The following is a 27936-nucleotide window of genomic DNA, read 5'->3' as shown; positions in this document are numbered from 1 at the left end:
TGAAGACCTATTCTACCCCGGATCTTCACGGGTACCATTTCAAGGGAGTGACTGCCTACGTTACCTCGAGGTCATGCATATTGGCTAAGAATGGTCAATATGGCAGCGTAAAAGGATGTTGGGATGACACCAACACACTAGGCTCTAGATGCTCCCACGAGTAAACACACATCGTGGTTCTTTGCAATTAACTTCAGTTCATTGCCAAAGGTTTCTTAAAGCAGAGAAGGCTCTTGAAAGGACAGGCCATATGACCACGTGTTGACGTACCTCAGGTAGGGGTTCCCACATATGACCACGTGTTGACGTACCTCAGGTAGGTGTTCCCACATATGACCAAGGTGTTGACGTACCTCAGGTAGGTGTTCCCAGATGTGACCACGTGTTGACGTACCCGAGGTAGGTGTCCCCTCATATGACCACGTGTTGACGTATCTCAGGTAGGTGTTCCCACATATGACCACGTGTGGACGTACCTCAGGTAGGTGTTCCCAGATATGACCTCGTGTTGACGTACCTCAGGTAGGGGTTCCCACATATGACCACGTGTTGACGTACCTCAGGTAGGTGTTACTACATATGACCACATGTTGACGTACCTCAGGTAGGTGTTCCCACATATGACCACGTGTTGACGTACCTCAGGTAGGTGTTCCTACATATGACCACGTGTTGACGTACCTCAGGTAGGTGTTCCCACACATGGCCACGGTGTTGACGTACCTGAACACTTTGATGGAACTATTATCATACAAGAGACACCTCCCCTTAAATTGTCTTTACATATGAACCATTTGTGGTTGGAAGCGTTCTCCGGTAGTGAGGATTCAAAATTGTACAAAAGGTGGGGCTGACCCGGGGCGGGCCAAATAGGGGTAATTTGGCGTTATTGCTTTAACGACTTTTTCTCTTGAACTAAGAGATAGATATCAACCATATATGGTTGGCAGCATTTTCCGGTGGTGAGAATTCAAAATTGTACAAATGGAAGGGCTGATCACCCCCAAGGGGCTGAGGGGCGGGGCGAAATAGGGGTAATTTTCGCGGTATTTCTTTAAACGACTTCCTATCTAGAACTAAGAGATAGATATCAACCACTGTTGGTTGGAAGCATTCTCAAATGGTGGGGATTCAAATTGGAGAAATGGAGGGTTGAGCACCACCTCCACCCCCAACCCCGGGGACTGAGGGGCGGGGCTAAAAAGGTAATTTGGCAATATTGCTTTAAACAGCTTTTTCTCTGGAACTAAGAGATGGACGTCATCCATATTTGGTTGGAAGTATTCTCAGGTGGTCGGAATTCACAATTGTACAAATGAAGGGGCTGACCCCCCAGGGGCTGAGGGGCGGGGCCAAGAAGAGTTTATAACTGGAAACTTAGATCCTGGATCTTAACATTGAAACGGTTCAGATCTTTATGCTACATTTGTAGCTAGAGAAATACGTGTTCATGCTGTCAGATTTGCCATCCATCTAATTCAAATGCTGACCGAGTCAAAATTACGAAGTATTTGCAATATTATATACATGTACAGTGCAAATGTATATTTTGTCATGATTGCCTAAATACAGGCCCAATGGGCCTCGTTTTTCTTAAAATTGATTTTGTACATAATCATATCTAAATGTATAATAAAGAATTTTCGTGACCATTAATATTTTTTATATACTTTTGTTTATATTGTTTAAGATTTTTTAACACGAAACTACCTTTTAAGTCGCAAACACAAGGAGTGGTGAACCCCCGGTATGTTAGGTAGGTAGAATTTACATTTCAAGGTCTTACATTTTTAATGAAATGATTTAATTTTCCGGTAGACACCTACACACTCCCACCCACCTACTCGATGAGAGAAACATGATATTTCACCCGACACATGAAATATTCTCTATATCTAGCTGTTACATGAGAATATTTTACTCACGATATAATATTTGTTTAAACTCTCCACGACCGAACTACCGATAACCTAGCTGTACTCACTTCAGACTTTGCTGGCAATGTTTCAACATCCGGTTCTCAAAGTATATGTACGAGTAAGGATAATTTCTAAGCTGGACTTCAGCCCTTTTGCTTTGACATGTCAGCAGGAAGTTGTATATATTGTCATCATGGCCCTCTGAATTCTGTGTTGCTATTCGGCTTAGATAGGTATGACTCAAACATGTCAGGTTAATACGCCCTCATGGTTGAATAGGCGAATCTTATTTTTAGATTTTGCTTTAACGCCATAATTAGCGTGTTGCTCAACCAGTAGAACTACATAATAGGAGTTGTCGCCATGGATATCATTGCTTTTTTATCGATGTTGGGCCATCACCAGGTTCTCGGGAAGCACAACATGACATGCGAGGATTTGTCGCCTCGATTTATCAGCTGGTTTTCCCTGTCAACCCTGAGAGAGATGGCGAGTCAGAGAGATAGAGACGCTCGGAGACAGAAATACAGACAGGCAGACAGACAGACACTGAGACAGACAGATATTTAGAGACGGACAGATATTTAGAGACGGACGGAGACAGAAATGCAGACAACAGACAGACAGACAAAGAGGGAGAATGCCACGCACACACGCACACCCAGCCAGACACAGAACGGCGAAACGAACACCGGAGCTCTTGAAAATCAAAACAAGAGTTGGAAAGCTTGAATAAGACAACGATGTTAAAATGTCGAGCTTTCCATGATAATCTATCAAAAGGAACATGAAATATTATGACATGACAGGAACTCAATTCACTGTGTTGTACATCTACTAGTGTTGTATAATAATATCATCATATCAGTATCTAGGATTAACATATTTGATTAAAATGCGCGAAAAGACACTGTTTATTACAATTTACACTGGCTAGTGTAATGAACAGACATAATACAACCTCATCGTTTTCAAACTTTGCCTGCATCACATACACTGAAAAATGAAGCACTCACGACATGGCTTTAGCTTCGGGATCCTCCTCCTGCCGACCTCCAGGATCAACGTGACGTGGCTTTACCTCCGAATCCTCCTCCTGTCGACCTCCAGGATCAACGTGACGTGGCTTTACCTCCGAATCCTCCTCCTGCCGACCTCCAGGATCAACGTGACGTGGCTTTACCTCCGAATCCTCCTCCTGCCGACCTCCAGGATCAACGTGACGTGGCTTTACCTCCGAATCCTCCTCCTGCCGACCTCCAGGATCAACGTGACGTGGCTTTACCTCCGAATCCTGCTCCTGCCGACCTCCAGGATCACCGTGACGTGGTTGTAGCCTCTGAATTCTCGCCGGCACATCTTTAGATTTCAGGAAGCTATTTCTAGATTACATGTCAACTAAAGACAGCATGTTAAGGGGCCTACTGTAGACTAGGGTGCCACATGTTGCCGTACAGTAGTGTCACGGTCCCCTACCTACCAGGAACCTTGATTCGCAGAGATTATAGTCCTTGATGGTTAAATATTAGTCAGTGACTTTCATTAGTGTTAAGTGTCTTTGATCGACATGCGAGTTTCTTTACAACATTTAACACTGCCCGGACATAATTGAAATACTGTTAAAAACTACACGTTACCCCAGGCACGTGTATGACAATGTCGATAAGATCGACTTGAAACATAACAAAACGTGGAGAGATACAAAGGAATGATACTTGCAGCTCCACCCTTCTTCTGAATATCAATGCCATCAGAAATGTCATCGGAATTCCAGGGATTCTAGATCTAAATTCGGTTGAAAACAATCATTATATAGCTCTGTTTAGTTGTTTTCTGTGGACAAATTGGACAATCAAGAAACTATACCAACTCGTAGTACTCCATGCGTGACATGTATTTCAGTGACCCGGTAACCCGGTGACTTGAAATGTATTCATTACGTATAATATATCATTTTAATATAATACCAATGAAAACCGAAACAAATCGTTTTAACAGCAGAAACTTAATAATAAAATCTGTCTTATAAAGCAGCTGTAATAAGTATCAATTTCATTGGCACATTGTAGCAGCCTATTTTGATTCAGGAACACTATCTGGCCGTATTAAGAGTCACTACTAAAAGTGGACGGCTCTTGAACTACATCCGTGATTTCACTGATTTATCCACAAGAGGTGTGTTATAAAGCCTGTACATATATCTTGCTATAGATCATCATATTCGAGAATATAACGGAAGATATATAAAAAGCAAATACGAGTTCTGGTGCATAAGTTGCAGAAAAACAAGAAAGCATATATTTCAATCATAATTCTTACTCGTTGCGAAATACAAAAGCACAGAATATTTCGAAACTACTTGGAAAGTATGTTTCAAACAGATGTGCTACAGCAGATTATTACCAGTAAAGCCGATGGTTATATAGGCAAGCCTACGTAAGCAGATAGTAGAATACCGAGGCGCCAGAGGACAGGTCACATATAGACACACACCAGTATACACATGCATACATTTAGTACTTCACACTAACACATGAATACATACACACGCATACATACATATGCACACATGCATTTGCACATTCACTGTTCATTTGATGTTTGACAAGATCAAACTGCATATTTTGTAGTTGGCATCAGATACGTTGTCTATTGCTTTTCATAATGGCAAAAGTTCATTATTGTGCAAACTGATACAGTGAGTGCGGGAGTATGGTTTAACGCCGCTTTTAGCAATATTCCAGCAATATGACGGCGGGGGTCACTAGTAATGGGCTTCACACATTGTACCCATGTCGGGAATCGAACCCGGGTCTTCGGCGTGACGAGTGAACGCTTTAACCACTAGGCTATCCGACCGCCCTAAACTGATACAGACATAACATATATACATATATAAAAGGAATCTATGAATGACAAAGGACTATACTTCAAGGTTCAGGAATTGCATTAATAGATACTTGACATTGTAAGGATTGGAACCTTGACCCTCACCATCACAGTTGACGTTCGCAAATGCCGTTGCAGTAACTTCGTGCACCACGTCTCCCGTCCCGCTCTCAACACAATAACACCTTCTCGTGGCAAGGTCATCAATGCTGACGTCACACTGGGGAGGCGTAAACATGCCGTCTGGCAAGCACGTGCGCTCGTGGAGATAAGAAAGGTTCATTGCGTGCATTGCGGACTTTAGTGCATCAAGGTCAATAAAGGCACGGAACTGCACGATGCTCTTGTCGGTGTTGTTGTCCGTAGTGTTGAGGACTCGAACCGTCGTTGTATGGAGCTCCTGTTGCCGCTCACACAGACTGAGGTTCTCTGCATATAGGGTAAATTAGTAGAACATATATAGTGGCCTGTTCTAATGTTCTACTTTAATGTTTTAATTGAAAATGCCAATGACTCCCATTCTAATGCACGTATGTACATCACATAGATAGACGTATGTAAATTCTGCACACGTGTGTAAACATGTCACGAGAACGCAAATATACACAATATGCAAAAGAACACTTTATGCAAATTTGCACCATGCTTCGAGTTAGTGCAACGTATTTGTGCACGTGTATTTACTGCACGAGTGTATTTACTGCACGAGTGTATTTACTGGACATGTGTATTTACTGCACATGAGTATTTGCTGCACGTGTGTATTTACTGGACATGTGTAGATACTGCACGTGTGTATTTACTGCACATGTGTATTTACTGCACGTGTGTATTTACTGGACATTGATGATTTGAGTCATGGGTACACATGTGCGTATCTTCAAGGTTCTGACTTTGAGAACTCTCGTGCGTCCATGAAGATATATTTATGGTCACACCTGTCTGGCAAACTCCGGGAATCCCTTCCTGTTGGAGTAACCCAAGGATCGTCATGTGGAGTTCTATGGGTTCCATCAATGGTCCTAGCCTCACAGTTAGTGAAGGACCATTTTTCTGGAAGCCAGTGACCACCTCAGACAGATCATCACCCTAAGAAATCTAAATTAAATCTTCAATGTTCATGGATTGCAATGAACTCGGTTGTTTTTTCCATCAGCAAAAGCGTCCTCGTATTGTTGAAGCGAACACAAAGGGAGGCTTGTGCTCTACTGCCGACGGACCACGTATCCAGTGGGTTTCAGAGAGTCATGAGCTTTCGAAACAGTGACTGGAAGTTCACGTACCCAATGGGTTTCAGAGAGTCATGAGCTTTCCAGACAGTGACTGGAAGTTCACGTACTCAATGGGTTTCAGAGAGTCATGAGCTTTCCAAACAGTGACTGGAAGTTCACGTACCCAATGGGTTTCAGAGAGTCATGAGCTTTCCAAACAGTGACTGGAAGTTCACGTACCCAATGGGTTTCAGAGAGTCATGAGCTTTCCAAACAGAGACTTGAAGTTCACGTACCCAATGGGTTTCAGAGAGTCATGATCTTTCCAAACAGTGACTGGAAGTTCACGTACCCAATGGGTTTCAGAGAGTCATGAGCTTTCCAAACAGTGACTGGAAGTTCACGTACCCAATGGGTTTCAGAGAGTCATGAGCTTTCCAAACAGTGACTGGAAGTTCACGTACCCAATGGGTTTCAGAGAGTCATGAGCTTTCCAAACAGAGACTGGAAGTTCACGTACCCAATGGGTTTCAGAGAGTCATGAGCTTTCCAAACAGTGACTGGAAGTTCACGTACCCAATGGGTTTCAGAGAGTCATGAGCTTTCCAAACAGTGACTGGAAGTTCACGTACCCAATGGGTTTCAGAGAGTCATGAGCTTTCCAAACAGAGACTTGAAGTTCACGTACCCAATGGGTTTCAGAGAGTCATGAGCTTTCCAAACAGTAACTGGAAGTTCACGTACCCAATGGGTTTCAGAGAGTCATGAGCTTTCCAAACAGTGACTGGAAGTTCACGTACCCAATGGGTTTCAGAGAGTCATGAGCTTTCCAAACAGAGACTGGAAGTTCTGATACTACTGTTTGTTCTCAAAGGTTTGCTGTCCCCACATAGATTGGTTGCTTTGGGGTTCTGCATATTCTTCTCGCTGTATGACGCAACAGTAACGAAATTGATATATGGTTAAGGCAACTGCCGTTTGTGCTCAAGTTCTTACCGAAGCACTTCAAATTCCCACATCCTTACTAAAACACGTGGGAACGCATAGCAAATTTGCATTTCCGTTTGGCGTATTTTTGCTTAAGAATGGGGTACTTAGTTTGTAGATTTGCGATCGTGAAAAACGTAATGGAATTAGATATGCGTTACGTGATGTTTGGACAGGATTTACAAAACAATATTTGTTCGACACCCCACCATGTGTTGTATACTAGTTGACGCGCGTCATTGATTACAAACTTTAGTGCACATTAAAGTACCCATTCTCTAAAAAGCGATATATCGCCCCTATGAACGCATTACAGTGAAGTCCTTCTCGTAAAGACTGGTTACTGGAAGTGTTCGCGTTCGTCACCTTTCCGTGGAGAGGAATTATTTTCGCGGTCTTTCTTATTTTCGGCTAGGATTTCCGTTTTTTCCTGATATCTTCACATTGGGCCGAGGAATAACTGGTTTTTTTCAGGATACGTTTCTCTTTTCAAACACTATTTTGGCAAAACGTCTTTGAAAACGAAACGTGCTCTCAACTTTTAAATGGAGTCGTATTTTAATCGTAATAAAATGTGGGGTATATACATACTCTTCGCCCCGACGACTTGCAAATAACACAGCGGTCCAGCACGCGATTCCGGGCACTGGCATAAGTCCCCGTTATCCACGTTACCAACGCATTTGCCCAGGGGAGTGTTCAGCGTGCAGATGTCAGGCATCCCAGCCAACGCCGATAGGACAGTGCACAACGAGTCTGAATTTTAGAAATATAAAAGACGTTTAGTACATTTAAAGTAATAATATGTGATATAAAAATGCTTTCAGTTTCTGTGAATATTTGAGATGGGTTCATTTATACCTTAACGAGCGGCCCAGTCGCCCAAGCCGCCGTTATTCGCTATCCAAAGTTGCGTCCCTTAGTCGACATGAATTGTTTCTGTGTGTTTGTTTGTTTGTTTGATGTTTAACGCCGCACTCAGCAATATTCCAGCTATTTGACGACGGTCTGTAAAATAATCGAGTCTGGACCAGACAATCCAGTGATTAATATCATGAGCATCGATCCACGCAATTGGGATCGATGACATGCATAAACCAGGTCAGCGAGTCTGACCACCCTATCCCGTTAGTCGCCTTTTACTGTTTCTGTGTGAAGTGTTTCTGTGTGAAGTGAGTTGCAATGGGCGTTTAACATTTTTCTTACATAACCATGTGCATGAACGTGTGTGCAAGGCTTCTTGTACTAGTCCGGACTTGTTCTGGTTTATATAGATAAGATACCATACCCCACTTTAACATGAATACCGCTCTCAGACACAGTAAACTAACTGAGCCGACCAGCCCTTGTTTTTCCTTGTATGATAAGTACCTTATTTTAACGTCTGTTGATATGATATGATCGAACCACCGAACTCTCTGGGCAGTCGCTTCAGCCACTACACCACGGAGGCAATCTGTGTTTCTGAGTTTGTCAGCACCATACCTGTGCTCATGGGTTTCACCAAAGTAAGAAAGGTCTGCGAACTGCATCACCTCGGACTTTCCTCCCACATTAAGATAACACGTTCACGCTGTTCAAGGCGGCGTTCAACTCACCCCACTCGCTATTTAGATGTTAGTTGGACGAGTATAATCAAGTGAGGACAGCACTTTCTGTGCTAAACCATTCCTCTGTTAGTGGTATTCATACTCTCTGTCGGAAGGCCTTGTTTATGTTCCTTAAGACACTGAACGAGTAAATAATCCTGATCGAATCTAAAATTACCAAAAGCATATGTACCCCATTGAAAAAAAATTAAGCATCGCTTACTATACATTTCCACATAAAATAGTCATTTTCGGATTTTTTTATGACACATTTTCATTTAAAATTGAAAACTATTATCTAATAACATGTTTGGTAACTACTCCATGGCAACAGCTGTTTGACTATTTTCAATACCATCTTTACTTATTATATGACCTAGTTCTTCCGTTCAAACTGCCCAGAAGGCATTGGTATAGAGAGGGGAGGGGTACTTAACATGTTTCTAGGTGTATGGATCAACTCACTGTTCATGGCCAGGCCGTGCGATGTGTTGAGTAACACCAGTACGACCAATACAAGCAGTCTCTCCATCCTGTAGTCCAGCGGTTCCTCTAGCACGGACACATCACCTGCCCAGCAACCAACAACACAGCTGAAGGAAAACTAAGGAGAGACAGTGGAACATCGATTTGGACGATTCGTAGGAAACCGTATCGTCCGGAATAACGAGGTTTAACTGTACAGAGCGTGTACAAAGTGTGAATACAGCGTATACAACACTGGGACTAACTCATCTGATGAACTGTCAACATAATGACACAATTACCATGCCTAAATTACTTTATTAGCAGGCTATATCCATTCATATAGCACGAGTGATTACAAAATGCATCATCATAGCTTGCGTCATCTTCCCGAGGCAAGGGAGTTAACTGGCTATATAAGTCCAGTTTCCACCCTTGACAAACCAGGCTGGGCTTGACCGTAGCTCCACCAGTGTTTATTATGAATTCATTCCTGACCAACTCGTGTTATTCCGGGACAAGCCGAGTGGTGACGAATGTTACGAATGATGTCCCTACTATATCCCTCCTATTGACCAATCAGATTCAACCTCTCATATCAGTTGCAATTGCTTCAAACAAAATAGCGGCGCTCAGTCAAGAAGATCTGATTGATAATCAAAATCAAAAGACGTGCAATTGTTAAACTGCGTTTAGAAAATAATCACATGTCACTAAGACCCCTGAAGAAATACCTTGAACCTGAACATGATTTAATTGTTACAAAATACAAGCTATGGCAACTTTTGCATACATAAGGATACAGATAAATACAAAAAATAAGTAGTCGAAATATGGCTGTGTTATGTGAACGATCTGCCACCCTTCGCCTTCGAACCATCAAGCAGAAACGTGAATAAGGATTTGAACCTGTTTTCCAAGATGCTACGAGGGTAATTGCTTCTTACGCAGCCAACAGTCAGTAGGTACCCGGTGAGGACTAAATGGAGTCTGGAAGAAAGTTGCCAATGGGAAAAGGCTTTCTTGACCTCGAGCCAAGGCCAAGGACAACAGGGACTACCACACAGAAATGAACGGCATTGTATTTTCGGAGTGGGTAAAAGATAAATTGGTCTGCCAATTCCCTTATTATCATGAACAGTGCACCATATCACAGTATGCAGGACCCAGACAGCAAGGCCCTGACGTCTAATAACCTTAAAGGAGATATGGTGACGTGGTTGCAACGGATGAATATGATCTTTCCTTCCTGGGCTCCTCAGCCACAACTCAATGAAAGCATCAAATCTAAAAAACCTGCGTCTGTGCAAATAGTTCGGAATTACACCAAAGGTCAAGGTCACGCCGTCTTACGACTCCCCCCCCCCCCCCCCCCCCCCCACCCCTTACCACTGCTACCTGTACTTAATAGAGGTGATATGGAGTATCGTCAAAGGTGGTGTTGGACGCGGGATGTTGAAAGCTAGTAAATGTATCGGTCGGGTAACAGTGGAGACATGGCAGCGTTGCGTTACCAAAGTCGTCAAAAAGATAGAATTAAGATACTGGTCACGTAATAGGCTTCAGCAAGCAACAGTCCCACCAACAGTCCCACCAATTCCAACGAAGAGGGATGTGACATGAGCGCGTCAGATTGCGATTAAAATTATCATGATACGACTTTTATGCTGTTGTTCCAAGATGTCAACTTCTACACATAACAACATGATAGATTCTGGTAGGAATACAAATACAGGGTATTTAATGCCGGGTATCGAATATACATTTAACAGACTATTTTTAGTTACTTGTATTTTGCTATTCTCATTTGGGGAATAGTTTCCAAAACAACTTTTTCCAGTGATGCCGTCATATTTGTTCCGTATAGCGATATACGCTGTAAGCCTGTCTCCGGCCCTCTCGACAGACAGACGGACAGACCGGCTTCATGGAAACAGATCAACGTTTTACATAGGAAAAGAGGTCGGACAGAGCTCGACTGGAATCTTTCCCGTTGCCTCCTAGTGACTGCAGGCGAGGAACGCAAACGCCCTACGGCGTGTAAACCAGTCTAGGACAGTACGCGGCTCCCTGTTATGATTGTTGCCGAATAACATAAACATCTTTAGTGTAATAATTTACTGTCAGGGATGTTTTAAAAAACATTTTCATGTTTATTTATGTATTTATGCATATCAATATTTACATTTAGAACGGCGGCACTTCGATTCGGGGGGGAAGCCTGGTCAACCTACGACCAACAATTCCGACACCGAATGTCAAGGTACCCCTCACGACGCTGGGACAACATCGACGGGGAGTTGTGGCTGTAGTACATGGTCACACAGCCGGTACGACAACCAGAATCAGGCGGACGGGGCGCAATGACACGCGTACAGGGGGACATCGCCAGTCAGGTATGCAGGGATTTTAATAAACTTGGTTGTAGCAGGGTCAACTGCAAGTACACTCACAAATGCGGTAAGTTTGGCAAACATTCCCACAGCTCTAGGACCTGCTTTCGAGGGAATGGGGTCCAACCGACCCCATACAAACCCAATCAGCCTTTCCCTAACAGAAAACCAGCCGTCAAGGCAGGTAAATTCAATGGTCCCTTCCCCTGTGGATCTCAATGAAATGACACCCTGGTTACGCCAATATGCTAGGGTCAATTACAGAGATGCAAATTATTTATGGGTAGGTTTTAGCTTTGGCTTTAAGCTCGAGTTCCAGGGAAGCCGCACGGGTCGCCCGGCACGAAACTTGCGATCAGCCACGCACCAAGACACGGCAGGCTACGTGAAACAAAAACTACAAAAGGAAGTCGACCTTGGCAGGATGGCGGGCCCCTTCAAGGACACCCCCGGCCCTGGACAACCTCCAAGTATCCCCAATAGGCCTGGTGCCCAAGAAGCAGCCAGGCTATGGTCAGCATCTGGACAACCATCTATCCTATCCCAGGGGTAAATCTATAAATGACTTCATAGACACAGGGGCCTGTTCCGTTGAGTATGCCAGATTTGATGAAGCTACGCATATGGTTCAACAACTGGGAAAGGGAGCACTACTAGCAAAATTCGACATTCAGTCGGCCTTTAGAATTATACCAGTCCACCCATCCAATTTCGAGATTCGAAGGTGAGTTCTATTTTGATAAATGCTTAGCATTTGGCTGCTCCATATCTTGCGCCATAATTGAAACGTTTAGTACCTTCTTGCAATGGTGCATGCAAACACATCTTCCAACGTGTCAGATCATGCATTACCTGGATGACTTCCTAACGGGGGGCACAGCAGGCACCAGCCACTGCTCAGACAACCTCAACGGATGCGTGAATACACTGGAACAGCTTGGGGTCCCTACTGCTCACGACAAGACGGTGGGCCCCACGACCAAACTGACATTCTTAGGGCTGGAAATCGACACCAATGCAATACAGATCAGAATCCCTGAGTCGAAGATCAAGGAGGCGACAAGGGAAATCCAAGACATCCTGTCAATAGGTAACATCAAGGTCACAAAAAGGGCCCTTCAGTCCCTCATAGGCAAGCTTAACTTTATGTGCAGGGCTATACCAGTGGCAAGGGCATTCAGCCGAAGGCTAATCGATCTGCTTAGCAAAGGTAAGCAACCATTTCACCACATTAGGATTACCAGCTGGGTCAAGGAAGACCTACAAATGGGGTTAACATTTCTTACGAGTTATAACGGCATTTCAGTGTTTCAGGACCAACTATGGGTAGACAGCGAATTTCTCCAGCTGTTTTCAGATGCAGCGGGTGGTGCCAGCTTTGGGGCCTACATGCAGGGCAAATGGTTTAACGGCGCATGGCCAACCCAGAGGGTGACGGATGGAACAACACGGGACTTGACGCTCCTGGAGCTGTTCCCCATCACACTGGCCATCCAACTTTGGGGCAAGCAACTCGCAAACAAAAAGGTCCTCTTTTACTGCGACAACCAAGCCGTCGTAGCAATAATCAACAAACAGTCTACCAAGGCCCCCAGTGATGAGCCAACTCCGTCGCCTAATCCTGCAGTGCCTCCGATATAATTTATGTTTAAGGCAAAGTATGTAGGTTCCACTGCTAACACTATTGCCGATGCTCTCTCGAGGTTTCAGCTCAAACGCTTCAGAGAGGCAGCACCAGCCGCGGACCAGAACCCCAAACCTATCCCGTGCAACATATGGCTGATCTGAGGCAGGAAGCCGGCAGACTCCTACAACAATCTCTGTCTACAAATACATGGGCCACTTACCAAACAGGCATCAATGCCTTGCACCAGTTCCGGTCCACACACCAGCTACAAGAGGTGTGGCCAGTCCCACTGGATCAGGTCGTAAACTTTATTGCTTATCTGTCAGTCACTCACGACTCCCCTAACACAGTCAATACTTATATTGCAGCGCTGTCTTCACACCACAAATTCCACGGGCTCACCGACTGTACAAACCATTTCCTGGTAGGCAAGATTTTAACAGGCCTACACAAATCAGCGGGCCGACCAGACACCAGAAAACCGATAACTGCAGATCTGCTGGAGGTAGTAACCAACAATCTGCCTCACGTATGCTCATCAGCATATGAAGCCAGACTGTTCAAGTCAGTCTACTGCACAGCCTTCTTCGGCTTCTTTAGGGTCAGCGAGCTGGTCCAAACTGGACCCTCAAAAACAGGTTGCGCCATCCAGAATTTAAGCTTCTCGGGCAACCACCAGCAGCTTTCAATCCATTTACCACACTCAAAGTCTGATCAGTACAGGATGGGGACAACAGTTACAATGTTGTCGATACCAGGTAATCCGCTATGTCCGGTAGTCGCCATCAAGCACTACCTGGAGGCGCGCCCCTCCACCCCGCAACATGCATTCGTTCATTTCGACCATTCCCCCGTTACAAGGTACCAATTCCAGGCACTCCTAAAAAAGGCCTTAGCACACAGCAACATAAACACGGCTTGCTATTCTTCGCACTCCTTCCGCATTGGGGCAGCCACATCAGCAGCCATGAACGGGGTGCCCGAACACCTCATACAATAATACGGCAGGTGGAAATCAGATTGCTACAATGCTTCCATACGCTTACCAACAAATTCAATGTTACACAATTAATTCAAATAGTCTTTCATGGTACTTACTACACTTCTTATTGTTTACAGTTTGGATGGTGGGATCCAGCTACATGGCCAGGGCACGGCAGTACTTGCTCCTGAAGGGCACCAGTCCGAACCAACCGAGGATGCTATGGCTGGCACGAGAGGGGATGAGGTGGAAGGAGCTGGACACCATTCTGGATGCACAGGTCAAGGCGACACGGCGCACCTCCAGAGCCCTCATCATTCACCTGGGATCCAACGACCTGTGCTCGGTCAAGGGCAGCCAACTCTACCTTGACATGGTGGCATCAATCCTTCGGATACAACTCCAGCTTCCTGACACCAAGATCATCGTATCCTCAATTCTGCCCAGGCGCTACTGGCACGATGCCAGGGATCCACTAAAGATCGTGGGGATGCGGAAGAATATCAACCGCCGACTGGCCAACCGAGTCAAAGAGCTCGGTGGTACAATGGTGCCACATCCCCGGATCCTGGCATCAGACAAGACATGGTACGCCTGGGAGGGCGTCCACCTCAGTGACAAAGGATTGTGTGTGTTTACGGACAATTTATTGCATGCCCTGGCGCTTGTTTTGCGCCAGGAAGGATGTTATCTCCACAGGTTAGTGTTTCTTTTCAGTACATAGGCAAGCGGGGCAACAATGCTATCTCCGCGTATCCCGTGGGTGTGGGGTAGCACTCTGGTGCTTTGTGGCGGGGTTCTTGTGGGCTACACTGCTAGTAACGAATTAACTTGCTTCCAAATTAATACTCGTGCTTAAGGCTACCTGCTTTTCAGCGGGAACCTTTCCGGGTTACCTGCTTCTCAGTGGGAACCTTGTCTTTCCCGACTTTTCAGCCGGGGAATCGTAAAATAACATACGTTGGGGCAAACAATTGCCACGTACATGGGCCCGGCGGCGGAAGTCGTCTTGTCAAGCGGTAGCTGACAGTTGGGTCCGCGGCGGTAGCCGCACAATGGTTATGCTAATGGGGCCAGGCAGTGGGATCTGCTTTGGCCGGCTACCTGGGGCCGGGCAGCGGGAGTCTGACTTAGGCCAGCAGCGTGGAGCTGCTTTTGGCAGCGCTAGCTGCGAATCGCCGTTGGCCACGCTAGTGGCCATGGCAACGGTAGCATTTTGGTATACACAATTAGCAGCTTAGCAGACCACTAGTACCTGCACACCCTCGGCCATTTAACCCAATCTCATCTTCTGTTTTTATTATAGGCCTGGCATCCACGGCTCGGTGGCCGTGCCTCTCCTTGGCATAATCGCGGGATAAACACATGGGAGACAAAGATAAAGTTTCTTTTAAAAGCTTGGTTTACATTTTCCCAACGATTAGCCATCCCCATGGCCCATGCCACCATGTACTTTTCTCAAACACATAACGAAATACAAAGAAACGGGTCTTGCGATGAGTTTGCGTTGTCATTTTGCCCTGAATCATTGGAACATTAGTACGTGGGCTATTAAATGTCCTAGATACGCTACCCTATACGTAATCATATTCTAATTCAACATATATGAAAGAAGAAACACACGTATACTCACAGATCAGTAGCTGTGTAGATTCTGGCAGTGTTGTCCTTGGAATAAACACGTCAAGCCGAGCTCGTCAGTTGCAACTGACCTGGACCTGTACAAGCAGGAAGTATATTGCTCTCATTTGAAAACAGATACGAAGATGATACAACGGGACAAAACGTTCATTGTTGTCAGGTGAAACACACACTTCCTCATGAATAAGCCCAGTGATTGTGAATGTATGCAGTATGCCGGGTGCTGGCCCGGCGGGTACGGTCCTAACAGATCTCACGGTTAGCAATAAACCTAACTGAAATAGATGACTTGACTGTGATGTAGTGATGTGGAACTGACTGTGTTTGAGAGACACGGGTGCTCCCAGAGTCCAGATTTCACACAGAAGTTGATCCTTTGCGTGACAGCACTATACAGTGTGTCTTCTCGTCGGGACTCTGCGGCAGGGTACCGCCCTGGTAATATGTACTTGTCTTATAGATCAGGCATAGGACTTGCCTGATGTCGCGTCATCGTGCCCCATGGCGTGAATCGTTGCTCATGCTTTCAGTCACTGGTTTTCCTGGTCCAGACTCCATTGTTTACAAGTCAGCGTTATGTATCCGGAACACTGCTGACTTCGGCGTTTAGTATACATGCACTCACACACTACGTGCTCGTTGGTTTCACCAAAGTGGCAAACGCTAGCAACAAACGAGTTGTATGTAACCGTCATGATTTGTCTGAAGTACCGTACGCTCATTCAACGATTTTCCTACCTGGGTGAAGAGTAGAAGAAGTAAGGAAAGTCTCGGGTCCCTTGGTTAAATACCTTCATGTAGTGCAATCACATCCCTGATTACTTGTTGGGGTTGGGACACATGCCACAATCTCGCATGTCACCCCACACGTTCATTAGGCAAAGGACAAGGTAGGATAAGCGCCCTTTTTGGTCAACAGGATCCGCGTACATGCATTTTGAATGGGCCAAACCTTTAGAAATTGTCGTGAAAGTCATTATATAACTTCTCATGAATGAAAACTAGACTGTAACACATTGTAACGTGTCGATTCCAAAAATTGAAACAATTAGTTAACCCAGAAATGTGAAACCAGAGACTATATAATCTATTATATGGTCTCTGGTGAAACCAACAAAAACAACAAATGGTATACAATCAACAATCGAACTAGGTTTTCAAATCAATACAAATTACTTCACAGCAATTACAGTGGCCATGTGCAGTAGAGTTGTAGTACAATCTTGAATGGCAGTAGCTAATACAAAATATGATGGCAGTGGTGATACCAAAAGTTCTGTGATAATAATGTTCACCTATCCGCAACAGTGGTCAAGCTTCCGACCTAGGCCTAGGCTGGGAATCCGGGGTGATACGTGATCTTCACGCGAAAGCTGGTCTTGATGTAATGTCAGATGAAATCTGACATGAGACAGGCACGCGCCCTCTCCACTTATATAGCCTAACTAGCTGCCAGCACTTTCCACACAATGCTAGACCCGTCCAGCGTCACAAGAAGATCACACAAGATCCCACATGTTCCTACATGTTAACGCTTGGCATCCATTCATGCTATTCCGAAGGTCTACAGATAATTCGAACATCTAAATATATTAACTCCCCCACCACTGCTTATATTAAATAGTACTACATTCCTGACAACTAAAATACAATGCAATGGAATCTCAACAGAAGCAATGTAATGTAATACATTGTTTAACAAATTACAATGCCTTATATCAACGCATGTTTGGGGCAGTTCATAGCACTGTATTGTTAGGCTAAAGGTGTCGGAAAGGTAGGTTAAAGAGGTTTTTAGGAAGCATTTTCCTTTCATATTTGAACACGAGCAAGACTGACCCAATCTAATTTTCTTAGATGTAGATAAAACTGTAAAAGCATATGGTGAAAAGTTCATTTTTGGTCACAGAACCCTACACCTTTTAGATGTTTTCATTTGGAAACATCGCCCCTTTCTCCTCATTCGTATGTACTTGAACGTCCCAGAAATAAATAAAACTTGCAAATAGAGGGGAAAAAGGCTTTGTCAACCAGCTGAACATTTCTGACAAAGTTAATGCCATTATTACATCACGCAACACTGCCTCTTTCTACCTTCAACAGTCTTGCTTTGTTGTCTGCAGTGACAAAGCCCTGTAGTGATCTCGCCTACTATGGCGACACAGACCTGTATGACATGAAGGTGTTTGTTGTTTGTTGTTGAACCACTCACCGATCCATGAAGTCGCCTTCTACCTTTTCGAGATATACAGTAATGAAAGCGGGGTGAAGCTGCCTCTACCTCTATCATACCAAAGACTATTATTGCATAACATGATAATACTACTACACGGCCATATGGTAGTTTCTATATTTGGGTTATAAATAAACAGTACTCCAAGGGAATGAATGCCGATCTCCCATGGACAAGACTATAAGACCCATCATACCACTGACCGCGTGTAATCCACGACACAATTACACAACGCCGTTACTAAGTTCATTATATTTAATAAAACATGAACATGACGAAAAGTAAACAAACAGAGATACAATGTAGTGCTTAGTGTAGTGACGGCCTGAAGGTGCCCAAGCATGCTGACTGAACTGACATCCTACAATTACCCCAAAAAGAAAAACGTGTGCCTGTGTGCCAGAAATATGAGTAGTGCAAAGATAATTTCGAATTTCGACATTGAAGGACGAAGCCAGACGATCACCAGACGAGTGCAATCAGGACTGTACAACGCAACACCCGGTCAGACTGACCAGTTGACCGACGAGTCCTCGCCCTGAGGAGGGGTGGGGGTCGTCAGACAGTCGGAGGGTGGGTGAGGAACATCACAACTCGGTCACCCGGTCAGCCGCTTCCGGGTACTGGGTCAATTCCTGGCTTGACAACCTACCCGGACGACAAGCCGACATCGCCAGAGATTTGAATTTTATAATTACTACAGTTACAATTAAATTATTATTTTAGAATTACGAGAAATGCTTCCGATGTGCATGAAAAGATATTGAAAATAAATGCAGATTTTTCTGATCAATGTAAAGATGTCAGCCAGTCCACAAACAAGAACACACCAAAGCAGTGTCCACATCAACGGCATCCGTGGCAGCACGTGACAAATGGCTGGGCCAATCTACGTAGGCCCTGAAACAAAGGGGATTAATAATAGTAGAACCTTCAGATACACCCATGACTTGATCACACATTGTACTGAATTAATGTGGGTGAGGGGTTACTTTCAAATAGATAGTAGAGTCTTCAGATATATTCGTGACTTCATCAAACATTGAATTGAATTAATTATGGTGACGAGTTACTTTCAAATTGATAGTAGAATCATCAGATACACCCATAACATAATCAAACACTGCACTGAATTAATGTGGGTGAGGGGTTACTTTCAAATAGATAGTAGAATCTTCAGATACATCTATGACTTGATCAAACATTGTACTGATTTAATATGGGTGAGGGGTTACTTTTAAGTAGATAGTAGAGTCTTCAGATATATTCATGACTTGATCAAACATTGTATTGAATTAATGTGGGTGACGAGTTACTTTCAAATTGATAGTAGAGTCTTCAGATACATCCATGACTTGATCAAACATTGTACTGAATTAATATGGGCGACGAGTTACTTTCAAATAGATAGCAGAGTCTTCAGATACATCCATGACTTGATCAAACATTGTACTGAATTAATTTGGGTGAGGTGTTACTTTCAAACAGACAGCAGAATCTTCAGATACACCCATGACATGATCAAACATTGTACTGAATTAATGTTGGTGACGAGTTACTTTCAGATTGATAGTAGAATCTTCCATTTTTAACGACATTGTCAAACATTGTATTGCATGGATGTTGGTGACGCGTGTGGTTGATACAGTATAGATGTTCTTACCCTGAGAATCACTCTTCCCATGCGGCGAATCCTAGACTTCCTTTTGTTGGAATTGGCTGTTGAAGAAAGCACATTTGTTTATCTAAAATTCGCGATTCAGTCCACATGACATGTTATCTATTTGTAACTCCTGCACATATTCCCGTAGCTGTAGCACGTATTCCCCAAGGGAAATAATTAAACATATAACAAGAAATATGCCAAGGTAATTTCATATAAACTTCCAACACAAATGCATCAGATCTGTATTGTATTGTAAGGAAGGGCGGATATTCACAGGTTTACGAACTCTTGACAATATAGGTACCTGAGAAGGTGGCGGAGTGTGCTTCAGGAACTCTGGAATGAAGAGAAATACAATAACATTACTGTATGAAGAATTGTCATTGTCTACCAATCGGTTTACAGTTTCTAGCAGTTAATCTGGCAGCGTGCATGCTTCCATAGTGTCATTGCTTCCATAGTGTCATTTCTTCCATAGTGTCATTGCCTTTACGCGAGATGAGGACGCATATAAAGGGGATCAGGATGTTCGTACAAAAAGTATCTCAAATATTAGTCCTGCTCCCTTTCGTTTGTCTCAGTCTCATACCAAGTTTGATGAAAAGTAAATGAAAAAAGCGTCCTATATTTTAACAATTAAACGCATCGGCTCTGACGCGAATAAGTCACAGGCATGTCTTATAGTTAGTTGTATGATTTGTTAAATAAGTAATAATAAGTGATGATAAACATTCGACAGCTATTGTCAACTTTGCAAGAGGCTGTCCGACCAACTTCCTGTCTGTGATCGAACTGTCGGCCATAATTAACTGCTCTTTAACCTAGTAATTCTTTACAAGACATGCTGTCTTCAATTTTATAGTACATATTGTGATAATTAAAACACAGTAAAAAGTATAAGTCACCTATCCACTTCATCTATGTAGTAGAACGAGATGATGCTGATGTTGCTCGTGGTGCCGCTGCTGTTGCTGATGCTTGTGCTGATACTGGTGCTGCTTCTGGATCTTTGGCTAGATGAGTCGTGCCTACATACAGAGAATAACAATGTATCAGCTCATTATTCTGCAGGGAATCATTCCTCATTAAATCTGTGTCTGTTATTATAATACATCATTAATTATAACGTGTCAATTCTTTCAAATTAGAATGAAGAACAAACAATGTATGATGTATGTATGTTTGTATCCAACAGGTCATGGCTGATGTCAGTACAGAGAGTGGAGAATAAAAAATGTATGGTGTATGTATGTCTGTATCCATCAGGTCATGGCTGATGTCAGTATAGAGAGTGGAGAATAAACAATGTATGGTGTATCACTGTCTGTATTCAGCAGATCATGGCTGATGTCAGTATAGAGAGTGGAGAATAAACAATGTATGGTGTATCACTGTCTGTATCCAACAGGTCCTGGCTGATGTCAGTATAGAGAGTGGAGAATAAACAATGTATGGTGTATGTATGTCTGTATCCACCAGGTCATGGCTGATGTCAGTATAGAGAGTGGAGAATAAACAATGTATGGTGTATCACTGTCTGTATTCAGCAGATCATGGCTGATGTCAGTATAGAGAGTGGAGAATAAACAATGTATGGTGTATCACTGGTTGTATCCAGCAGGTCATGGTCAGTATAGAGAGTGGAGAATAAACAATGTATGGTGTATCACTGTCTGTATCCAGCAGGTCATGGCTGATGTCAGTATAGAGAGTGGAGAATATACAATGTATGATATATCACTGTCTGTATCCAACAGGTCATGGCTGATATCAGTATAGAGAAAAAACAATTAAGTGAGTGGAGAATAAAAGTTAATGGTTTATAAACTTACAAGATGATTGCGCTTCGGTTCAAGGCGACTTCGAGATCCCCGAAACAGACCAGCGATATACAGTTATAGGATAACTTCATTTACCTTCGGAACCGTGAAGATCCGGGTTAGAACAGATCTTCAGCAACCCGTGCTAAGAGGCGACTAACGGGATTGGGTGGTCACACTCGCTGACGTGGTTGATGCATGTCATCGTATCCCAATTGCGTGGATCGACGCTCATGATGTCAATCACTTGCTTGTCTGGTCCAGACTCGATTATTTATAGATCGCCGTCATATAGCTGGAATATTGCTGAGTGCGGTGTTAAACAACAAACAACCAAATGATTTACCTTCGTGAATACTGCAGACATTTCATTATACTATTGTTGAGTAGGCGTATTTGTGGCGATAGGCAAGAATACTATATCTTGGGTTCATTAAAAACAGGTATATATTAACCGCATAAAAAGTCTATATTTGTATATTAACGTCGTTCACTGGACAGATGTTCTGAAACATAATGTGTTGTGGGGGAAACAGTACATCCAGTGATCGCTATCTTACCTGGGTGGAGGACCTGGTGACCTGGGGTGGGACCATTCATCCTTGCAGTCATCCCCAGCCCCGAGATCTCTGTTCTCGTGTCCCGCTCGGGGAGCAGCCCTAAAAAACAGATAATGGTAGATTGAGGGAAATGGTATCAAGACAGACATGGTGCACTTTTATCATTGTGATTTTAACCATTAACCATGAGAATCTGTGTATTACCTTGTCTCCAAGAGATGGCGTATAAAAAAACTTCTGACGATTGAATATATTAAAGAAAACAATAGCACAATTAATAGTTTTCAAGGATGCGAACGACCCGTGAAGATCCGGGATAGTATAGGTCTTCAGCAACCCATGCTTGCCGTGAGAGGCGACTATGCTTGTCGTAAGAGGCGGCGTACGGGATCGGGTGACTTGGTTGATGCATGTCATCGATTCCAACTGCGTGGATCGATACTCATAATATCAGTCATTGGATTGTCTGGTCCAGAGTCGATCATTTACAGACCGCCGTCATGTAGCTGGAATATTGCTGAGTGCGGCGTTAAACCACAAACAAACAAACAAACAAGAATGCGAACATTTTCTACTTTACAGTCTCTACCATAACAACATGGGGGTCAATATGATGACGGACCTGTCTGGCTGTTGGCACCGGAGTGCTGCTGGGAGGGGCCGCCTCTTGTGTCCCCCCTCAGTCACTGCATCCTGTACAGAGGGGGGCATATGGGGGGTGTCCTCCGGGGGGAACTCATCTGGTACATCCTCAACACCACCATCTTCCCGTACTGCATGATTCTGTTCTTGTCTGTGCAAATATAAAAATTGATGTCGATTGAACATTGTTGGAGGTATGTAGTGATCAGAGTGAACATTGTTGCAGGTATGTAGTGATCAGATTGAACATTGTTGGAGGTATGTAGTGATCAGATTGAACATCGTTGCATGTTTGTAGTGATCAGATTGAACATTGTTGTAGGTATGTAGTGATCCGATTGAACATTGTTGCAGGTATGTAGTGATCAGATTGAACATTGTGGCAAGTATGTAGTGATCAGAGTGAACATTGTTGGAGGCATGTAGTGATCAGATTGAACATTGTTGGAGGTATGTAGTGATCAGATTAAACATTGTTGCAAGTATGTAGTGATCAGAGTGAACATTGTTGGAGGTATGTAGTGATCAGATTGAACATTGTTGGAGGTATGTAGTGATCAGATTGAACATTGTTGGAGGCATGTAGTGGTCAGATTGAACATTGTTGGAGGTATGTAGTGATCAGAGTGAACATTGTTGGAGGCATGTAGTGATCAGAGTGAACATTGTTGGAGGCATGTAGTGATCAGAGTGAACATTATTGCAGGTATGTAGTGATCTGAGTGAACATTGTTGGGGGTATGTAGTGATCAGATTGAACATTGTTGGAGGTATGTAGTGATCAGATTGAACATTGTTGGAGGTATGTAGTGATCAGATTCAACATTGTTGGAGGCATGTAGTGATCAGATTGAACATTGTTGGAGGCATGTAGTGATCAGAGTGAACATTGTTGCAGGTATGTAGTGATCAGAGTGAACATTATTGGAGGTATGTAGTGATCAGAGTGAACATTGTTGGAGGTATGTAGTGATCAGAGTGAACATTGTTGGAGGCATGTAGTGATCAGATTGAACATTGTTGGAGGCATGTAGTGATCAGAGTGAACATTGTTGCAAGTATGTAGTGATCAGAGTGAACATTGTTGGAGGTATGTAGTGATCAGAGTGAACATTGTTGGATGTATGTACATGTAGTGGTCAGAGTGAACATTGTTGGAGGTATGTAGTGATCAGATTGAACATTGTTGTAGGTATGTAGTGATCAGATTGAACATTGTTGGAGGTATGTAGTGATCAGATTCAACATTGTTTGAGGTATGTAGTGATCAGATTGAACATTGGTGGAGGTATGTAGTGATCAGAGTGAACATTGTTGCAGGCATGTAGTGATCAGATTGAACATTGTTGGAGGCATGTAGTGATCAGAGTGAACATTGTTGGAGGCATGTCGTGATCAGAGTGAACATTGTTGGAGGTATGTAGTGATCTGAGTGAACATTATTGGAGGTATGTAGTGATCAGAGTGAACATTATTGGAGGTATGTAGTGATCTGAGTGAACATTATTGGAGGTATGTAGTGATCAGAGTTAACACTGTTGGAGGTATGTAGTGATCAGAGTGAACATTATTGGAGGTATGTAGTGATCAGAGTGAACATTGTTGCAGGTATGTAGTGATCAGAGTGAACATTGTTGCAGGTATGTAGTGGTCAGATTGAACATTGTTGGAGGTATGTAGTGATCAGAGTGAACATTGTTGGAGGCATGTAGTGATCAGATTGAACATTGTTGCAGGTATGTAGTGATCAGAGTGAACATTGTTGGAGGTATGTAGTGATCAGATTGAACATTGTTGGAGGTATGTAGTGATCGGATTGAACAGTGTGTGTGTGTGTGTGTGTGTGTGTGTGTGTGTGTGTGTGTGTGTGTGTGTGTGTGTGTGTGTGTGTGTGATTTTCTAAGTAGCAGCGATGAGTGCGTGAGTGAGTGAGTGAGTGTGGCAGTGATGATTGCGTGAGTGAGTGAGTGTGGCAGCGATGACACCGCGGGGATAACGAAGGGGTCACGCGCAGGGAAGCAGCTTGGATCCGTGTATGCTAAAGTCGAGCTATTTTCAAATCGTGAAAGACAAGAGTTTTATACTTCTCAAAGGCTTTCACCTCTTGGCATTAAAGTTATTTAGAAATTCGGACGATGTCTATTAAATATTAAACATAATGAAACATTTCACTAATTATTTGGGGATATGTTTGTAATCTGAAATGAAATGGTGTATCCTCTATTGAATTGATCGAGTGTTTGAGCTATGAGTTTGTTTGTGTATGGTGCAAGGCCAAAGCGCCTGTAGTCTGTGTCTCATGTGTGCTGCTGTCTCAACAATTGATGGAATGCTGATGATTCTTGGCTTCTTCTGATGTGGGGTAGCAGAGTCAGTGAATGAGTGAATTTGGCTTTACGCCCTTTTTAACATTATTCCATATATATGTTCCCTTTATGTGGGAGGAAAGCCCGAAGTGATACAGGTATCAGGGGTTTGCACCACTTTTGTGAAACACACGACCACGGGCATGGTGCTGACAAACCTAGAAACTTTATTATGGTGAATCGGGATTCGAACACACAACCACATAAGTTTCTGGCATTGACTTATACCCCGTTCACATGCACAACATGTGTATACATGTAAATTTACTATGGGTTCACGTGAAAATCAACTTAGGTGTGTAAATAAAGTATGTAAATTGTGTAAGGCACACATACTTTCAACACAAAAGGTTGTTTTCCAATTAAAGTTTTCGCGTGAAGCAACATGTGTTTGATTTAATTTGTACACAAAGTTTTGAATCCTTGAAACCAAAAGAAAACACGGCCCGCTCAAATCTGCATATACGCATAAAAGTTGGCAACTGTTGACAATTTATTTGGTGTTGGCAAAAGTACAGATATTAATTAGATCATCCTCTTACGTTAACATAAACGTTCACATTGCAACATATACACACAGTGCAAATTTACATTTATATTTGCACCTACCCCAGACATGATGCAAATTTGCTCCTGGTGTAAATATACACACATGAGTAAACATGTTCACATGACAAATATACTCACGTATGTATTTCTACACACGTATGCACATATACACACATATGTATAGAGGCGCATGTGAACGGGGTATTAGACGACGGAGATACCTGTGTCAGACATGAATAATTAAGTTTGTTTGTTGTTTTACTCGACACACAGCAATATTCCAGCTGTGGCGGTTGCCTGTAAGTAGTTGATGTCACGAGCAACTTTCAACACGATGGGGTACGATAATACGCAATCAACCAAAATAACCCAACTTGCCTCCCGAACCATTTGGTCGCGCCAGACAACAAGCACACATGTCTGGGGCCTATTCTAACCCGGAGTCCCGGGTATATATGCCGATAGTGTATCGCATGTATTCAGGGAACATGTATTCCCAGCTGCTTACCTTTCCATCTATTGATCCTAGTTGTCCAAATACACCGGTACTGAAGTCGATAGAATAATCAGAGCCTCTTCTATGACGTCATCTTATTATGACGTCATAGAAATAGTCCAATGCCCTTTTTCTCTAAACACGCGACAGAGGCCAAAACGTTGGCAGATGGGCTAAACGGTTCATGGCGTTGTAATGTTCACCAGGTTATAAATCGTACACAATTTGATATTAAGTCTTCATGTTGTGCGGCAAATAGCCATATATAAACCGAGACCCGTGAAGATCCGAGTTAGAATAGGTCTTCAGCAACCCATGCTTGCCGTAAAAGGCGTCTATGCTTGTAAGAGGCGTCTAACGGGATCGGGTGGTTGAAGCATATCATTGTATCCCATTTGCGAAGATCGATGCTCTTGATATCAATCACTGGATTGCCCCGATTCGATTATATACAGACCGCCGTCGTATAGCTGGAATATTGATTAGTGCGGCAGACAAACAAGCATAAACCCAAGGAATTGTTAGAGTGAGAACAGGTCAGACGGACATTAGTAATATGCCAGCAATGTCGCGGTGGGGGACACCAGAAAAGGCTTCACATATTTGGGGACTGAATTGAATACGGGAAGCATGTAAAGGGTTATTTGACATGACACCCTCTGCGTAACCTGGCGATTACCGGAGCTTCTTGGAATATGTACACGCCTGTGTTAGAATGTTGGTATGTCAGAATGTTGAACAAGGACAGTTTGGACTGTTGAATGCAAAAAAATGGCAGATTATTTTCCTACAATGCGATGCATATTTTATTTTTTCCTGAGTAAAACTGGAATTGATTATATTTTTTAGAAAAAAAATCCTTCTTCAAAATCGACGAAAATCACGATTATACTTGCTAATAATAGCAGATCGATGTCAGATAAAAATATTAGCTGTCCTTATTAATTGGGTGAGGGTTAACAGCTTTTCCATCCGACAAAATATAGTTTTTAACGTCTTTAATTAACAGCTCGTATTTGCTATCAGAAAATGTACAAGTAAAACGGGTTGAGATGCCAGAGAGACCTTGAATTTAAAAGTTCCTTTGTGTGTTATGTAGTTTTGGCCTTTGCACGGCACCACAACTCGTTTTCCTATGTGTAATGGTACTATTTCAATGGATATTTTCTTAACCTCTTTTAGCATTTCATCAGTTTTACGATTAACATTAGGGGGTTTAGATCAAAACTTACGGAATTAAGTTTTATTTGATATCGAACTTTTGAACTGTTCCGAGTGGTTCCTTGATTGACCAGCGGTTATCCAGAGTATCGGCTCACTTCCAATATAATGTATATGATATAATAATACGCTAGAAATTTAAACCTTCTGCCCGTAACCCCTGTCTCGAAATCAAAAACAAATAATAAACCCTGGCTAGAAGTATTTTAAAAATATTTTTGTACGATTAGGTTGTCCTAACCCAGGAAAAATTGAAGCAGCGGTTACGGGCGGAATCTTTCCAGATAATCGAGGATGTATGTGAGGTCATTTTTGTTGTTACTTTAAGTTTCAAATATCAGTCACTAACGATTCTGATTATCGAGTCAAAATATACTACATATTTTTCAAACTTGATACCTTGTACTTCCTCATAGAGTTTTAATGCCTTTTGATAAGTTGTTTCTGATACGGCATGGCCAGTTGTTATCTATTCTGTTTACAGTCTGTTTGGCCCCAAATGAGAAGTGACAAGCAATTCTGACGACGAGGGCTGTGACAGAGCGAGTTAGAATGCGATTCAAATTATCTGATGCTGACATACCCTGTTCCGTTGTGTTGCACGTGCAGTACGTATTTGCGCTGTTCATCCTACCGTTGTTCCCCGCCCCCATGGCATGTTTTTAAATTAATTTTGACAC

General features: G+C 43.1%; 2 protein-coding genes across 4 annotated transcripts in view; both read right to left on the bottom strand.

Annotated features, from left to right (window-relative positions):
* The window catches only part of LOC139459513 (coiled-coil-helix-coiled-coil-helix domain-containing protein 5-like), a 433260-nt gene that overhangs the window by 235205 nt on the left and 170119 nt on the right, over positions 1-27936 (bottom strand). The window lies entirely within an intron of this gene.
* LOC139459507 (uncharacterized) lies at positions 301-15772 on the bottom strand. Of its 3 annotated transcripts, none has more exons than XR_011652693.1 (5): positions 15696-15772; positions 9061-9165; positions 7598-7762; positions 724-5237; positions 301-681 (listed from the first exon to the last, which is right to left on the bottom strand). XR_011652693.1 is itself a non-coding variant. In XM_071241000.1 (5 exons), the coding sequence occupies exons 2-5, from the start codon at positions 9125-9127 to the stop codon at positions 3679-3681; spliced, it is 582 nt and encodes a 193-aa protein (XP_071097101.1). In that variant the 5' UTR covers positions 9128-9165; positions 15696-15772; the 3' UTR covers positions 684-3678. The 3 variants fall into 3 exon arrangements, 2 of the variants coding, with proteins under 2 accessions (XP_071097101.1, XP_071097100.1); XM_071241000.1 differs by lacking the exon at positions 301-681 and having other exon boundaries at positions 684-3704; positions 4914-5237; XM_071240999.1 differs by lacking the exon at positions 301-681 and having other exon boundaries at positions 684-5237.

This window comes from Haliotis cracherodii, unplaced genomic scaffold (assembly GCF_022045235.1).
Source record: "Haliotis cracherodii isolate W230 unplaced genomic scaffold, xgHalCrac1.p SCAF_13, whole genome shotgun sequence".
Classification (NCBI taxonomy): domain Eukaryota; kingdom Metazoa; phylum Mollusca; class Gastropoda; order Lepetellida; family Haliotidae; genus Haliotis; species Haliotis cracherodii.
This window is presented reverse-complemented; position numbering and strand designations above follow the sequence as displayed.

Bases quoted from the DNA above. Each gene is read 5' to 3' on its own strand.
- LOC139459507 (XM_071240999.1), bottom strand. From the start codon at position 9,127: ATGGAGAGACTGCTTGTATTGGTCGTACTGGTGTTACTCAACACATCG. The intron at 7,763-9,060 runs GTGAGTTGATCC...TCTAAAATTCAG, and splicing joins GCACGGCCTGGCCATGAACA to ACTCGTTGTGCACTGTCCTA. The intron at 5,238-7,597 runs GTATGTATATAC...CCCTATATGCAG, and splicing joins GCAAGTCGTCGGGGCGAAGA to AGAACCTCAGTCTGTGTGAG.